At 35.2% G+C, this 17,294-nt stretch overlaps 1 protein-coding gene across 16 annotated transcripts in view; it reads right to left on the reverse strand.

The window, feature by feature from the left end:
• The window catches only part of dtnbp1a (dystrobrevin binding protein 1a), a 31,053-nt gene that overhangs the window by 4,149 nt on the left and 9,610 nt on the right, over positions 1-17,294 (reverse strand). For 8 of the 16 annotated variants that reach the window (XM_087285438.1, XM_087285437.1, XM_087285434.1 and 5 more), the window contains 1 exon segment: positions 583-738. In XM_087285438.1, coding sequence (XP_087141564.1) covers positions 583-738 — 156 coding nt within the window. 16 annotated transcript variants of the gene reach the window in all.

The raw sequence follows: 17,294 nt of genomic DNA on the forward strand, positions 1-17,294 counted from the left end.
ACATCATTTACATTTTTCCAGCAAATAATTTGTCGCTTAAAAATAAGATTATGTAGACAGTCAACCAAGGAAATGACCTTTTACATCATTAATAAATGAAAATTTAAACATGTAGCCCCTTTAATAGACTGACACATGGACGGGTCAGGCTAGAACAGAGAAGATGTCCTGAAGAACGGAGGACCATGGGAAAGCATACCTCATACATCAGGGCAGCATTCAGGAAAAAGAGCGGAAAGAAAAGCCCATCAGTTTACCATCGACATTCTCACAGAAGCTCCTTACTCTCCCATTTAACACAGTCTGATCAAATATTCATGTGGGAAAGACGCCGCCTTAAGCAGCACATCATATAGACTGACGCTCAAACTGATTTGCTGCTGTTTTATTATGAAAAAAAGACATTTTGAAGTCTAAAACATTGATCAGCATCATCCATGTTAAATCACTAAAATACAGGACGCTAAAGCAGATAATACATTATAAATGAAAAGAGGTTTGGGGAGCATTATATCCAATGTCATCCAACTGAACAGGTACAGTATGTGTGTGAAAGTGGCTGTTCTCAAATGAGAAACTGACCTCTCCTGTCGGTGATCTGCAGGTATCCTGTGGAGAGGTACTGCTCCATGTCTTGCTGAAACGCCTCTTCAAAGTACTTCTGCCGCTCCTTTAGCTTGACCTGCTGCGCATGCTCCATCTCCAGCACTTTCTGGGCATGTTCTGCATCGAGCTCCGCTAAACACAGACATAAAACATCAAGTATGTTACTAAATGACAGAGGAAAAAAAAAAGAAAGAGAGAGAGAGAGAGAGAGAGAGAGAGAGAGAGAAAGAGAGAGAGAGAGAGAGAGAGATGGGGGATGGAAAGGGAAGTGGAGTGGATTAAACCCTCAGAGAGGCAATGCAGAAACATGCTTAAAGCAATTTAATATTGTCATTTTCATAACATATGACATAAAACAGTACATCGTGACCATGAGTAAAAAAAAGAACGTTGACCATTGTAATATCCTAAAGCCCAGCCCACACTGTGATTTTTTTTGATTAACTGATTCATGAATTTGAGTTGGTTCATGATCCTCATGTCACACTGTAAGATCTCAATAGTCATATTGTCAAACTGAGCATCAATCAAGATGCTGAAATACAGTTGCACACTAAAAAATAATTCAGCTGGAGTTTGACGTCATCCATCCGTGAGACATTCAATAACCCACATTTTGAAATGATAGCTCACAGCAAGCAATCTGTACTGTAGTGTTAATTTTGCTCTCAACATGCCTAAATAACAAAAGCATGAAAAAAAAAAATCAGTTTTGACATCTCCCTGCAGTGATTGATTGCATTATTAGATTTGGTGCTCGTCGTAGCATCTTAAAATAAAGCTAAATGAATAAATATATGAATAAATAAATAAATAAACACTGACAGAACAGCTCTCATTAATCAGCTCTCAGTGAACATGTCAGACCAAAGATCAAAGACCACAGATTCTACCTACAGTAGGATTATAAGAATTTTTCAGGATTTCCCAAAGTTGTTATTTATAATATGAAATGATTTTGTTTGATATTTTACATTTATTTCAATATGTTAAATTAGACAGATGTTAAAAAGCCAATAAAACAACCACAGACAGCACGGTGGCCCAATTGTTAGCACTGTTCCTCACAGCAAGAAGGTCGCTGGTTTGGGTCCCGGACATGATGTCCCTTAGTGCTTTAGGTGAACTGAATAAGCTAAACTGTCCTTAGTGTATATGTGTGAATAAGTGTGTATGGATGTATCCCAATACTGGGTTGCAGCTGGAAGGACATCAGGTGCATAAAAGCATATGCTGGATAAGTTGGCAGTTCATTCCACTGTGGTGATCCCTGATAAATAAAGGGACTATCAAGGAAAATGTAAAATAACCACATACTGGCTCTGAAAGTTTATTGACATCGAGTAGTTAAGAGGCGTCATTTTGCCAGCGTTGCCAGTAGAGCCCAGTTCTTTGAAAACAGCAGAAACAAGTAAACAACATAGAAATATTCTGTCGGAGCATCATTTGAGCAGATTTTGCTTTCCGGTGAGCACCTGAGGTACACAAGTGAGTATATGGGTACATAAGCAGAATATCCACAGCATGTGAACAAGCTAGTCTATGGTGCGCTCTACTGCTCTTGTACTTTGGTCAGCTAAGAAAAAATTAATGAGTTTCATAGCCAAGCTCTTTACGTGTCTGGTTTGAAAGCTGCTCAGTGACTACAGTCTAAAGTGGAGTGAAACCAGCTTGCTCAGTTCTTGAGTTCTTTTCTCCAAAACAGATTTTGAACTGCCAGAAATTATTCCACTTGTGCCAACTGCACAGACCTACGCATGTTTGTGTCAAACTTTCATTAGGGACTTCACCTGTGCAGGCCCTTAACTATATGGTCCACAAACATTGAAGGTGCATCATGCAGAATATACATTTTGCCAAAATATTTGTTGTTGTTTGATTGTGTTAGAATGTGATGGGATTTTAACCCTTTTTTGCACGATATGTACCATAGCCCATGTGGTAAATTCACTGCCTTTAATAGAAGCAATGTTTCAAAGAAAGAGATTGGCCAGGATGATTGTTGACCATATTACCCTGCACGAAAACTTGCAGAATGGTGGCACCTTGTGATTTTTTTGGAAACAATATGGTATATGCAGAAAGACTTAAAAATTTTCAGTAACCTGGGTCAAACACTTCATGGTGAACTGTATGCCATTACAAAATCGGTGCGGTCTGTTTTCTTTACAAATCAACAATTTTCACTGTCTGATTGATTTAGGATAAAAAGTGGCTCTCAGAATGTATAAAAAGCACTGCATTTATAAACACATTTTCCTGCGCCATGTCTTTAAAATATGAACATTTAGCCTGCTGATCCTGACTGGCGCGTGCGTGTAAGCGGCTTTTCATCTCGTTTTACACATGAACAACTAAATGAATGCTGAAGTCTATTTAACTGATTGTATTTTAATTACATTACAACATCAATGCTGTAAAAGAATCATATAAAATTGAAAAAAGTCACACTGACTGTTTACTGGAAGTTTATTCGGTATGGAAAGAAACACTAGTTGTGCATATACCTATTATATAAATAACATTTATTTGTTATTGTTATTATTCATTTATTTGTTTTGTAACAATGTTAATTGTGATCCTCTGAATGAATTAGTTTTTATTTTGATTTACGTTTTTTATATATATATATATATAAATATTTAGAAAAACAAATCTAAATATTGAGAAAATCGCCTTTAAAGTGGAACAAACTCATCTGTATTAGAACTATGCATTGTTAGGACTTAAGTTATGTGGTAAATCTACAAAATACCTTCACAGAAGATGATCTTTAATTAATATTCCAATCATTTTTGGCATACAAGAAAAATGTATAAAATGATTTTTAAAATGTATCGATGCCTATCCCTACAAATATACCAGTGCAATACATTTCATCAATCAAAATGATTGATTTTTCTATATATCACGACTAGTTTCAAATATAGAATTATAGCACATTTACATGCTTCTTGTTTAAAACCCAGCTGAACATTCACACACTTGAAAAACACTTTTGCAACATGTGCATGGTCTTAATACCAGTTGCTTCTATAAAACATGTTTAAATTGAAAGAAGGATCTCTGCATTGTGTAGCATCTGCACTTCCCACTAATCTGTAAAAATCTAACACACACACACACCTCTGACACCTGAACTTCAAGATAACATTTTCCTACATGATTCTGCAGCCCAAAGAATCAGATCCTACACAATCATCTACCAGCCTGCTGTCTTACCACAGAACGTGATGTTCTTCTAGCCGAGTTGGCAGAGAATGAAGAAACGCTTCTTTTGTGTGAGCGGCACAAGAGTGGGTGCGCTTCATACGACTGCGAGTGACACGAGATGCGCAATGAAATTCTCTATCTTTCACAGGAAGTGCAGATTCTTCTCTGAAAAGCAGGAAGTCTGTCTGTGCTACTTGAATGTCAGGTTTTGTGGTGTTTGTGTGCTTAAATAGATATGCGTCAAACATCCTGTCAGAGTTAAACGAGCCACATCATATAATGCAACATTCAGAATGAACCCCCCAAAAAATGTGGGAAAAAACACATGCAATTACGCAAATCCAGAAAAAACTTTATGGACCATAATCCTCCTGTGTATTGTTTGAGGAATAAAAGTCCATTGACAAAGCTGTAAAGTTTAACTCTGTTATTAGGAAGTAAGTTTAACCACAGTCCTGTCACATACTCTTTTTTTTAAAAGATGTTGGTTGAGCATCGCTTAATAAATGCGCTGGGCGGACTGCAAGCACGCTCGCTAGGAAACTATTGTTGTCCATTTCAGCACAATATTAGCCTTGCAAAATCCGGTATGTAAATGAAGTTGATGCAAGCAGATTTAAAATGGACTGGATATGCATGCATTTCATCACGTTAGTTTAGCATTGATATCAGGTTGGCACACCGCTCTGGTGCCGCCTGTCAAATCTCTCACGCTTGTCAATTCCATATTTCACAGCAGGATTATTATTATCTGGCTCCTTTGCAGTAATAATACTACCTGTTTTAGAAGAAATCCCACTGCTTTGTTTTTATGCAAATTTAATGTTAATAGGATTGGATTGATAGTAGATGACAAGTAGATTTTATTTTACAGTGTAGATTTGAGTTTAAAGTCCAGGCACAGAAGAAGGTCACAGCAAGAAGGTCGCTGGTTCGAGCCTCGGCTGGGTCAGTTGGCATTTCTTTGTGGAGTTTGCATGTTCTCCCCGCGTTCGCTTGGGTTTCCACCAGGTGCTCCGGTTTCCCTACAAGTCCAAAGACATACTGTACTGTGTTTTCTGTATTCTGCTGTGGCGACCCCAGATTAAGAAAGGGACTAAGCAGACAAGAAAATGAATGAATGAATGAATGAAAAACTACTCTAAAAACCAACTAAAACTAACTGAATTTGAAAACAAAGGGCTCTATTTTGACGATCTAGGCGAAAAGTCCAAAGTGCAGGGCGCAAAAGCATTAAGGGCATGCCAGCATCAACTTTTGCTATTTTAAGGATGGAAAAATCAGCTTTGCGCTGTGGCGCATGGTCTAACAGGGCTGAGCTTATTCTCTTGATGAGTTATAGGTGTGTTTTGAGAATAAATCAATCAGAGTCTCATCTCCCATTCCCTTTTGGAGTCAGTTGCGTTGGTTATTTACATGATGGACTTTGTAAGTGGACAAACTGAACGCTGCACTAGCGAGAAAACAGTTAAACAGACCATCTGCAGCGCGAGAATGAGAGATGAGCCTCCTCATTCTTTACTTTCACTCTCTTTTGTGGATAAGGAAACCTGTTCTACACACAGACATTCATTAGCCTACATAATTAATTTTGTTTATTAAGCGCAAAGATTTGTTTCAAAACTATTTCTAAATTCAGTTCTAATTTCCAGCAAACAAATAAATGAACAATAATAACAAAGTGTCGTCAAAAAACTGAGTTATATCCAAACACGCATGCTGTGCCCCATATGGTCCAAAACCTGACAGGTGGACAAATCTAAACTTGTTTTTAATAAAACTAATATAAATATGCATATAATAAATGATACTACTCATAATAATAATAATAAACAAAAGCAAATTGTCATGAATAAACTGAAAAAGCCCCCCGAGATGAAGATGAAGGCAGTGGTTTTTATATTTATGTAGAAAATAATGATTTTTCTAATAACTTACTCCTTTAATCCTTTTTCATTTGTAAAGATAATTGCGTATTGCTGTACATCCTGTGAATAAAGCAATGTGTAAGTGAGGCGCACAACTAAGACGCTCTGCGCTGAACTTTAGACCTGCTCTCAGCTGGTCTATTAAACAGTCTATTTTAAATTCTCAAAATACCAACGCGCCATGAAATGCGACTTAACACACCTCCTTTTTTTAGACCAGAACGCCTATGGGTGCACATGAGCACAAATGCATTTGCTATTTAAACAGCATCGAAACATCAAAACAACACTTCCGGCAAGCTAAAACTAGCGAACAACATTTGCGTGGCGCCTTGCGCCACATTGCGGCGGGTGTATGATAATAAATAAATGTCCCAAAATGTCAAGATGAAATAAAAACTAATGAAAATTGCAAAACTATTCAAGCCTCGCTTCTGACAAACACTTGCAAAGCATACAAAAAAGCAGCATTTAGCACCATTACCATTACCATTAGCTCGTGCAAATGAGTCTGATAATCTAATAATCCATTTTTTTTTAACATATTCGAGAAATGTAACAAAATTAGTCAACCTCTTAGTGTTCCATCTTGGCTTGAATTGTTTACTTGCTACGTTACTTCAGTTTTTGTTCTTGTGCCCTGATTTGTTGCTGAATAACCAACCAACACACTCTCTTCAGCCGAAGGCTTGCTGTATCCAGACTTTAAATGTATATTCAAAAAACTTTTCCAGCTTTATTACCAACTTGTATGAAATTTAAGACCCCCAAAAGCTGTAATGCACATGCTCAATGCTGTGGATTTTTTTTTTCTACTGTCCCAGTCTGAGTTTTATGTGCCTTGTGAAAATTTTCTCTGGTCCCACCGCCAAAAAAACAAAAAACAGTTATTTCTCAGACCCATATTTTAAATATTTGTAAAAACTAGCCAATTATATGTATATACACACATTTTTATTTAACATAAGTGTTGTTGTTGTTTTTTTTTTTTACTAATTGTTGTCATGCTGAATAAGAGCTGGAGTGATAATAGAATTGCCTAACAGACAGAAATGCTGTGCTTTGTGTTTTAGAAGCACAACTTTCATAGGTTGCTTTTAATCTAATGATTGCTAACAGTTATTGGTACCATCAGAATGAAGATGGGTAACATGCGGGAGCAGGGGTCTCTTGAATGGGCAGGACATGCCAGATACCAGAGAACATTTAATTGGTTAGGAGATTGAATGAAAATCTGAAGAATGAGATGACGTTAAAAATAATTAATTAAAAAGTTGATTCATTTATTCAGTGACAAACTGCAAGCTTCGGATATTTATATCTTCTTAGTGCAAACTGTTTTAGAGCACACTAGCTTATAGCATCTAAAACTGTTTGTTTTGTTTATTTCACAGATACTTAAAGACATTTTATGCCCTCACGATCACCCTGTTTTAATATACTCTTCAATTTAACAATTTTTTCCCAAAGAGAAGTAGTTTTAAGTGTCATCCAACATCAGTTTTTTAAATATTGGTTCAGGTGTGGACAAATCCCCTGGTAAAGATTTTTAAACTATTATTCTGACACCGGTAATGTTAGAAACCAAAACAATACGCAACCCTATTCAGGCAGTCAATGCAGTTAATTTTTTTCAATTCAACAAATTTGAGATTAAGGTGAATATATGACAGCCCAAGAGCTGCAAGGGGGGCCTACGCCATCCAAACCAGTGCCATTATTATGAGTGAGAATCTAACAGAGCTTCATCCTCCATGAAAGATTTTCTGTCCACAAGAACTAAATCATGGATAAGACATGAAAGAACTAAATCTGCTGCAAAAAGCTGAGCCTCTCGTCACATTTTCCATTTTGTGTGTGTTTGTGTGTGTGACAGCTAATGATAGATGACGGCACAGGATGAGCCTCAGGCGCTCTGATCACACTTGTCACGTCCTCCTCACACGGTCTTCAGAAACCAGGGAAACGCGATATGAACATTTGTCAGGACCAACACACTGAACCACTGCTGCAACAACAATTTCATGATCCGATTGCTGTGGATACATCTTTTATTAAGAAAATGCATTAAAGAATCCAACTTGAATCTAATCAGTTGAGCATCTGGCTATGAATGGGGATGCAGGTTCAGCTCGTGGGTCAGACAGGCTAATGGCTCATTCTGATGAGCTGACCCGCCTCAAGACACAGTACAGAAGCCCAGAATCGAGACACATATAATTTCAGTCATCCACCTGATCACAGTTAATTAAGACTGGTGATGAGCTAGGCTGTGGATTGTGTGATTCTGCTTTTCCAAACTGCAGTATACCATGAAAATGGTTATCGTCCCATGCCTATTGTGTGATAAAATGTTCTTCCAGCTTTTTTTTCAAACCTGAATACTCAAGCAAAATCCCTCTTAGAAAAATACAGCAAACAGTGACAGTTACGAATCAGTTACAAATATTGAATATACTGGTGAAAAGTTTATGGTAAGCAACTCTAGCTACAGTACAAGGTTTAGATGTGTGTGAAGGGCAGCCACAAATGTACAGAGCAGCTCTGGTTTCAGCAGTCTCTCAAGGACCAGTTGCTACCATAACCACCGCAAGATGTTCAGCTATTGCCACAAAGTCATGCAAAAAATATTACAGTAGCTTCACAAAAATTGCAAAACAGCTAGCTACTTAGTTTATATAACAAAGTGATCAATTATTGATAAAACATAAAATGCTGACGGATAAATGGTCCCATTTATTTGCTATTTTTATTAGTAAATATAAAAAAATTATAATATATTGTAACACATTCCTGTCAACACTACACCTTTTAACAGTACTCTACTGTATTTTACCATTTTTCCCACTATCAGCCCATTTAAGTATCTCCCCAGATTTGTAATCTTTCTATATAAAGTGGAAGTAACATCAAGACTAAGCACATCTCTTTTGTGATATAACTGCAAGAGCTGTTCGAGAGAACTATGCACCTTAAAAAGAATACAAAAATGACAACAATTCATTAAATCCATGCATCATTGCCCTAGCTATGCAACCTCTGAATCAGTCAATTCATGTAACCGATGACTTGATAAAGAAACTGTCCCAACTGACTATTGTACATATGAAGTAGAGTAAAAGTGGACAAATACACATAATAGTTTGTAAACATGTCCGTCTTGGCATGTTTTATTCTAAACATAACTAACTTTATCTTAATTGAGCATAAGCCATTATGAAAGTAATCAAATGCTTTCATTTTAGATCTGTGCATTCTTAAAGTGTCAACTTTATCAAACACAACAAAAATTGGATTAAAATAAGAGATACATTTGCTGCTCTTCCCTAAACTATAGCAACTTAATTCAATATTATATTATATTGTATTGTATTATATTATATTGTTTTGTATTATATTATATTATATTATATTATATTATATTGTATTATATTGTATTATATTGTATTATATTATATTATATTATATTATATTGTATTGTATTGTTTTGTATTATATTATATTATATTATATTATATTATATTATATTATATTATATTATATTGTATTGTTTTGTATTATATTATATTATATTATATTGAATTGTTTTGTATTATATTATATTATATTATATTATATCATATTATTTTATATTATATTATATTATATTATATTATATTATATTATATTATATTATATTATATTATATTATATTATATTATATTATATTATATTATTCATTTTCGGCTTGGTCCCTTTATTAATCTGGGGTCGCCACAGCAAAATGAACTGCCAACTCATCCAGCATATGTTTTACGCAGCGAATGCTCATCCAGCTGCAACCCATCTCTGGGAAACATCCATACACACTCATTCTCACTCATACACTATGGACAATTTAGCCTACCCAATACCCCTGTAGCGCATGTCTTTGGACTGTGGGGGAAAACCCAGAGAAAACCCACACGAACGAGAGGGAGAACTCCACACAGAAACGCCAACAGACACAGCCGAGGCTCGAATCAGCGACCTTCTTGCTGTGGTGACAGCACTAGCTACTGTGCCACCGCGTCGCCCTCTTTATTATCTTATCTTATCTTATCTTATATTTTCTTATTTTATATTATCTTATATTATCTTATTTTATATTATAATATGTTATACTATGTTATATTATATTGTATTATATTATATTATATTATATTATATTATATTATATTATATTATATTATATTATATTATATTATATTATATTATATTATATTATAGATATTTTTGTGCTAGCTACTTTGTTGGGAATTTTATAGCAAAAACTATACTTAAATTAATAAATTAATAAAATTAAAATCACAAAAACAGATTTTAAAAAACTAAACAAACTATCTTTGTGTTTAATTACTTTCACCCAGTTATTAAAATAATATGCACATTTTTTTACAAAAAGCAGTAGTACTTGAATGTACTTGTACTCTTTCCGTTCCAATTTATGATAAAAGATCAAATAATATAATATATTTAGCAGTAGTTAGTATATTTAATAATAGCTTTACATGTTTCATGAATTGAAGTGATCCATTTATCAAAATGTAACCAACCAGCATGTGGGTCTGAAAGCAGAGTACAGTAAACAGCCAGTACTTTGGCTCTTTAACACCCTTGAATTTTGGAGATGCTCTTAACACCGCACAGCAGGAATAATATCCACAAGCTTAAAGTTAATAAGTTCAGTAACTCAAAATCTATCACAAGCACGTTAACAGAATGAAAGAACATTGATGCCTACTAAAGCCTTTCATGAAAGTATAATTCTGTGCAGTTCATTAGCTTGCAATATGATGGCTGGTAATGAAAAGGCAAACAGACACAAAAGCCACAGTAGGCATCCTAATCTGTGCTGAAATTCCATTACTAAAGCCTGCCAAACCCAAAGATGACAAACAATGACTGCAAACCATCAATTCAGACCCCTTGACACACCGCCAGAACTGTGAAACATCAGCAGATCAAATTAACCTTACAACCATCTACTTACAAAATTGAATTCAAATAATTATAAAAAAAGAGTGCCCGGAAACCTACAAGAATCTCTCATGCTGCTGCCCAGAGTTCCCGACGTGGACATTTTGTCTTTCTCCTTGAAGAGTGCAGATGAGCTGAAAGCAGGAGGGATAAGCCGGAGACTGCAGTCAAAGTGTTAAGAAGCAGCTAAACCAACATCTTCTATTCTGCTGCTACAGTATTCTGGTGAGCAGCTCCTCTATGAGCAGGAATGCTGAGACATCGCCTGCTCAGGGACACAGAGCTACAGATGCAGCTGTAGTGAGGAGGAACGCAGGGAACGTACCATTTACAAACCTGCTACAGGGGTGAGGGTCTGGAGAGTTTTATATGAACGATTTGCCTTGTGCTATGGGACTAATCCACAGTTGTTCTACTTTATAGGACACTCATCTATGCTTATAAATAACTACTCAATTTGGAAATTGGAAAACATAAATAATGTTGATATTAGTATGAAAAAAGATTAGTTTTGATGGAAGCCAAAAACATCTAAAACTGAAGCAAATTTACTTCAAAACTTCAGTCGAACTGTAAGGGTGTGATGGCCCTTGCGTTTGCTTTGATGAAAACCATCTCTGATGTGATTACTGTATTAGTCCAGATCCCCTGATTAAGTGTGAAACCTGCTGTCTGAACTTTGGTGCAGACCAAACAAGTGGATGAAAACCATTTAAAAAAAGTGTTTTGCTCTGCTTCTAGAGCTGGGAGTTGATTCCACTTCTGAGGCATTGAGAATCGAGAATTGATTCAGAATATATTACATAAAAGGAATCGACTCCTTTTTTATTTTAAAACATCTGCTGTGTAATACATGTGCTGGATAAGTTGGTAGTTCATTCTGCTGTGGCGATCGCTGATTAATAAAGGTACTAGGCCGAATAGAAAATGAATAAAATATTAATTTGACTCTTTTGCTAATAACAGTTAGTAGAGATTAGCTATGATCATATACAGATTCGGATGGTTCACTTTAATGAAATAGTAGGCCTGTCACAATAACCAATATATCGACTTATTGCACAGCACATGGACATAACTTTAACCATATATAAAAAAACAATTCTAGCAACACTATAGTATTTACTATAAATTACTATAGTATATTTTCATGTGGGTACCTGACAACTAAAAATAGATCTGGCAGCAGATATCGCAACCTCGGTTACTTTTTTAACATTAATTATTATTTATGTGTTTAGGATATATATTTCCACATTCTGATTCAAATGGCCAATTATACATTTTTTAAAAGGACTATAATTAAATTAAATATTCTTAAAAATAAAATAGTAGGTTGTTTTTGGAAGAATTCTTGCATTGAGGTACTATTACATTGTCATTTTGTATAATATAATGAGTTGCATAAACTGGTCATAAAATGACAATAATATCATTTATCGCTATATATTTTGGTGCAATTTATAGTACAACAAAAAATATATATCGTGACAAGCCTATAAATCTGTGGTTCAATTATACCATCACATAGCTTTTGACAGCTGAATCTAAATATGCAATAACTATAATGATAACCGATATACAAATAATATTCTATGTAGTTGTGTGGTGACTATTACCTTTAAATTCTTAAGGTTAATGGTTTAAGTATTTAACTTAATTTCTGTATCAAACACACACAAGGGATTGATACACAAATGGTGTATGTTACAAACTGCACACTCTTACTTTCAGTGTTGTAATACATTATTTCAGCATAGTTTTTACTTGACAGTTGTGCACTTGCATTAAGATACAATGAGTGGTACAGATGCAATACACGTTATGTGCTGGATTAATCCTGCTTTTTAGCTTTTTTTTTTTACTTTCGGTGGGGTTTGAAATATGAATAATTGAAAAGAAATTGAAACAACAGAGAGGAATCGAATCCAGAACTAGTAATTTCGATCAGTTAAAATAAACCTTTGAATCAAACAGCCCTACCTTATAGTTCATGTGAAATATGAATGCAATACAGACCAAAGAATGCAACCATAAAAGGACAGAATGCTAAAGCAAACCAAGCCTTTCTTGTCATTGTTGCAATGTCAGTAATACTTCTGCATGCAGCATATCATGAAGGAGAAAATCCTGGTGCTTTCGAATATTTTATAAGCGCTTCACATGTTCTGAGCTGATGAAAATACTATTACACATATACACATTCAACAAACAGGCTCAGTACACAGTGCTGTTTTGGATGTTTGAGTAGTCCAAGGGCAAAACACTTTCACACAAGAGCAAATTTCTGTTGCTAGATGGCACATATTCACAACAAAACAACGTATTTTAACAAGGGCTCCATGCTATATTGAAAAATGATCATTATTACAACGATAGTACATACAATATCCATATCAAAGGGAACTAAAATAAATTACATGCTGTATAGAGGAATTACCAACCTAGGTCACACATGATGTCACACGGGCTCCTGGTTGCAAAAAAAGACCGATTGCAATAGCAAACATGTTGTGTTGTGCAGTAGGATGCCAAATCTAGAAAACTTAACTTTTAATGTACACCGCATTGATTTTAACGCCAACCGCAGACGTCTTTGGCTAAAAGGGAGCTAAATGAAGTGACGACCTAATTAAAAATGCTGGACTCATATCAGGTAAGTTCACGCTATGCTGAATCATACACATTACTCATTTTTGATTGCACCAGCGGTTTCAGCAAAAACAGTTTAATATGGTTAATTAAACTGCGGACACTAAATGCTAAGAATGAAATGTAAAAATGTATATTCACATACCCTGCCATACAGGTGCAGTTCTCTGTCAGATTGCAGTTGTTTTGCTTGTTGATGATTACCCAGGCATTGTATTGCTCCGTATTCTTTCCTTGTCTTTGGCTAGGCAGAAAGTTTTTAGCACTATATAGTTTTTAATCTGGTAATCATGGATCATTATTTCTTGCTCAGGACCACACAGAACACAAAATTGTAGGCATCCAAAGACTTGTAGGCCTTTAACTTCTTTCTTGTAATTTCACTTGGAGTTTCAATGAGATAGTTGTATATTTGGGGCTGTACGCTTGGCTATTTTGTCTTATCCAATATCCATTGGGAGGGTGCTATCACAAATGGACCTGTCAGATGAACGCCGCTCACTTTAATGTTAATTTTTGCAGAATAACTTGTATAAGCTGTTATAATACTAGAAAAGCAAAAAAAAATAAAAAATTATATATATATATATATATATATATATATATATATATATATATATATATATATATATATATATATATATATATATATACATACATACATATATAATATGTAATCAATATAACTTATTTCTAAGACAACAACAAACTCTACCTCATCGGATGTCATTCCCTTGCTGTAAATGCTAGTGCTCTCAGTTTTTTTTCTGCACACATCCTGAATGTTTACAAACCGGTAATTTGTCTACATAAATTGTCTATCCAAATCTGTGCGATCAGATGGGGCCTTTACCTATTTCATCTCTGCCTCTCCAGTAGGTGCTGTTAGCTGAACTCAGAGCTGAATATAAAAACTAATGCTGAGAGAGGAAAATGACAACAGTCAGTAAGAATTAATTTTAGCATAATCATTCATGTTTTTTTAATTCCTAATAATATAGTGCTTTGCAAATTAGTTATATTGTAAGAAAGATTTTTATCGCAACACTCGACAGCAAAATGGCATGTCGCATATTTTGGCTGTATCATGCAGCACTAATAAATCATGTGGAATCACGGGTGTTGTCATCTTCATTTCATCATATGGGGCAGAAATCATATTCATGTATGAATTTAAGTATTTAAAACTTATTATCACGGTAATATAAAGAAGAGTTAAGCTGAAAGGCATCTAAAACAGTAGCAACACAGCATGCAAGCAGCAAAACTTTTGTTATGCCACAGTCAACTGCTTACGGTCCTTCTTGTCAGGATTAGGTGAAGAAGAAGCAGCGCTGTTTTATCATACTCAATTTAGGGTTCTGTTATAATGCTACTCTGTGCTGTTTAATAAAAAAACACAGCATATTAAAGCATCTTTGCTGCTTTCCTGTTTTAAATAAAGCCGAACCGGAAATTGATTATGCATAATGTCATTAGCATTGCCAGAGAGGACACGCTCTTTCTTACTAGTTAACATTGCTTATTTCTCTGGATTATTTCTCAAAGCATTTGGAATAATGCAAGTGCATAAGTGCCTTTAAAAAAGACAACTTCCTCTTTTTCAGTCTGGAAAAAAACAAACCATGAGAACCAAACCAAACGTACATCCAAGTGGCATTTTACACTGCATATACTATTTACAAAACCACATCTTCCTTTCTCACAGATGAGAAAAATGAATTAATGAAAACAAATAATTATTTCAAAATCAAAATAAATAAATAAATAATCAAGTATGAAGTCTTGAAGCAAGCTGCCCACACAAAAGACAAGCCAATCTCAAGCAACACCACCTACGTACCAAAGGAAGTGTTATAAACAGTCTTTACCACTTTTGCAAAGACAGAGACACTAGAAGGGTATAATATAAAGAATAAAAAAGAATGTTATTATCCTTATTCGTAACATTTCCTTTTATATCAATTATAAAATAACCTTTTACCTCTATGACCTGAATTTTCTCTAGAAATAAAAAAAAGAGCACGGATATGTGAACAAATGATGCACATCAGCCTAAAGGCAATTTCTGTTAGAACAACATCTCTGACTGATATATGGTGATGAAAGTGAATGTTATTTTCACTGGAAGGTAATATGAACAGATGGAGAAGGCAGCCTCCCTCGGAGGTCAGTGTGGAATTAATGACATCATGAGACCAAATAAAGACAGCAGTGTCCACTCACTAGATCACTTTTCTATACCTCAGGTTAATTAGTGTCGCCTGGGTAATCACTACGGTTCTTCTCATTGTTGTGCACTAAATGAGCTTTGCGATGTAAATAAAACAATACAATAATACACAGAAAAACATAATAGGAATCAAAAAAGTGTTTGTTTGTTTAGCTTTTTATAATGAACCTATTCTCGTACTTTCATTATAACATGATTTAAACTAGCGTCAAAATGTGTTTCATTAATTAACCATTTGTTTACTTTAGTAAAAATCACAACAACGTATATAAGGAGTGAAATAGAAACAAAAACAGTAGTAAAATGAAATAGGAAAAGTGAAATACAATGTTTGTGTGTAAAGGTTCACGAAACCCTCGAGTACATTTTTGAGACTTTAACAGATATGTGTGTGTTGAGCATCAGTTAAGACATTGTTAGCACCTGTTAGCTTTAATTGAGGGAAAAACTGGGTAATTTTGAGCTTTGGTCAGCTAATTTCAGCTTCCAATTTTAAAATGATTTTTGGGGCGGGAACAAAATCTGCAACGTAGCGCAGAATTGCAAGTGCAAAAATGACACGTTGGTTTCTCACTATTATTAATAGCGGAGTTTTCTTATCCTATGAGAAGAGCTGCTTCTTAATTATTCAAGAGAGCATGTGCTTTCCAAAGGTAAGGCCAAGCTGTGAGATATGGACCCACGGCACACAGTATTTAACTGTTCATGAAGGCTCGTATGTGTTTGCTTCCATGATCCATGTGGTTTGCATGTTTTCCCAGCATGCTGTCAGGGCTTATACAGCAAAGCTGTTTGTGTGCAGCAAGCATTTTTGTCGAGAGAGCGGTACAAGAATTGGAGAATGGTGGACGTTGTTCGTTCACATTTAGACATATCGCCGTGCTGCTGTGATTGCCTAAATCCTTTAGATTACCAACAGGGCTAATGGTTAAAATAATACAATGAATGGTTAAAGTCTGCATTCAGACCCGGGGATTGAGGAAAAAGTCCTCATTTATAGTGTTTAAATGAATACGATTATCTTTATAATGATATAAATTGTGGTTATCTGTATATGAAATTACCAATAACAAAGGTAGCAGGGCATTAAAATACTGTTTATTTCTTTGCATTTTAACTTTGTAAACTATAAAATCATGGGTCTCCTCATGGTTTGTGTCTCATTTTGTGAGCCGAATGACAACAGTTGTTTGCTTCCCTCCTTCTCTCCTGCTAGCCGCACCCACTCCTGCCCTTTGCTTGCAGAGCTCCACGCCCATTATGATGCATATTTTTTAAAAATTCTGAGGCAGACCTGAACCAAAAGTGGGGGGTGTCATGAACCTTTAAATGTGTTTATCTTAACAAAAAGCTATGTCGTGTTCGCTAGCCTCGCGCATCACACACCTGCCAGTCAGTCAGTCATTCAGTCAGTCAGTCAGTATGTCACCTTGAAAGGTTAAACTAATAACGCACAGCACAACTAAGATTACAGAAAAGTTTGTATTGTGATAATTTACTTACTTTTAAAAACGTTTTGGTGAGATAATAACCCACTATTTTAAAAAACAACGAATTAATGCTTTGAATGAGAAGCTGTAATGTAGCCGTGGCAAGATGAATTTTGGTGTGGCCCCCCTCCATGGAATAATAAATGAATAAATAATAAACTAGTTCCATTTGAG

Source organism: Danio rerio, chromosome 16 (genome assembly GCF_052040795.2).
Source record: "Danio rerio strain M-AB ecotype USA chromosome 16, GRCz13ab, whole genome shotgun sequence".
In the NCBI taxonomy this organism is placed as follows: domain Eukaryota; kingdom Metazoa; phylum Chordata; class Actinopteri; order Cypriniformes; family Danionidae; genus Danio; species Danio rerio.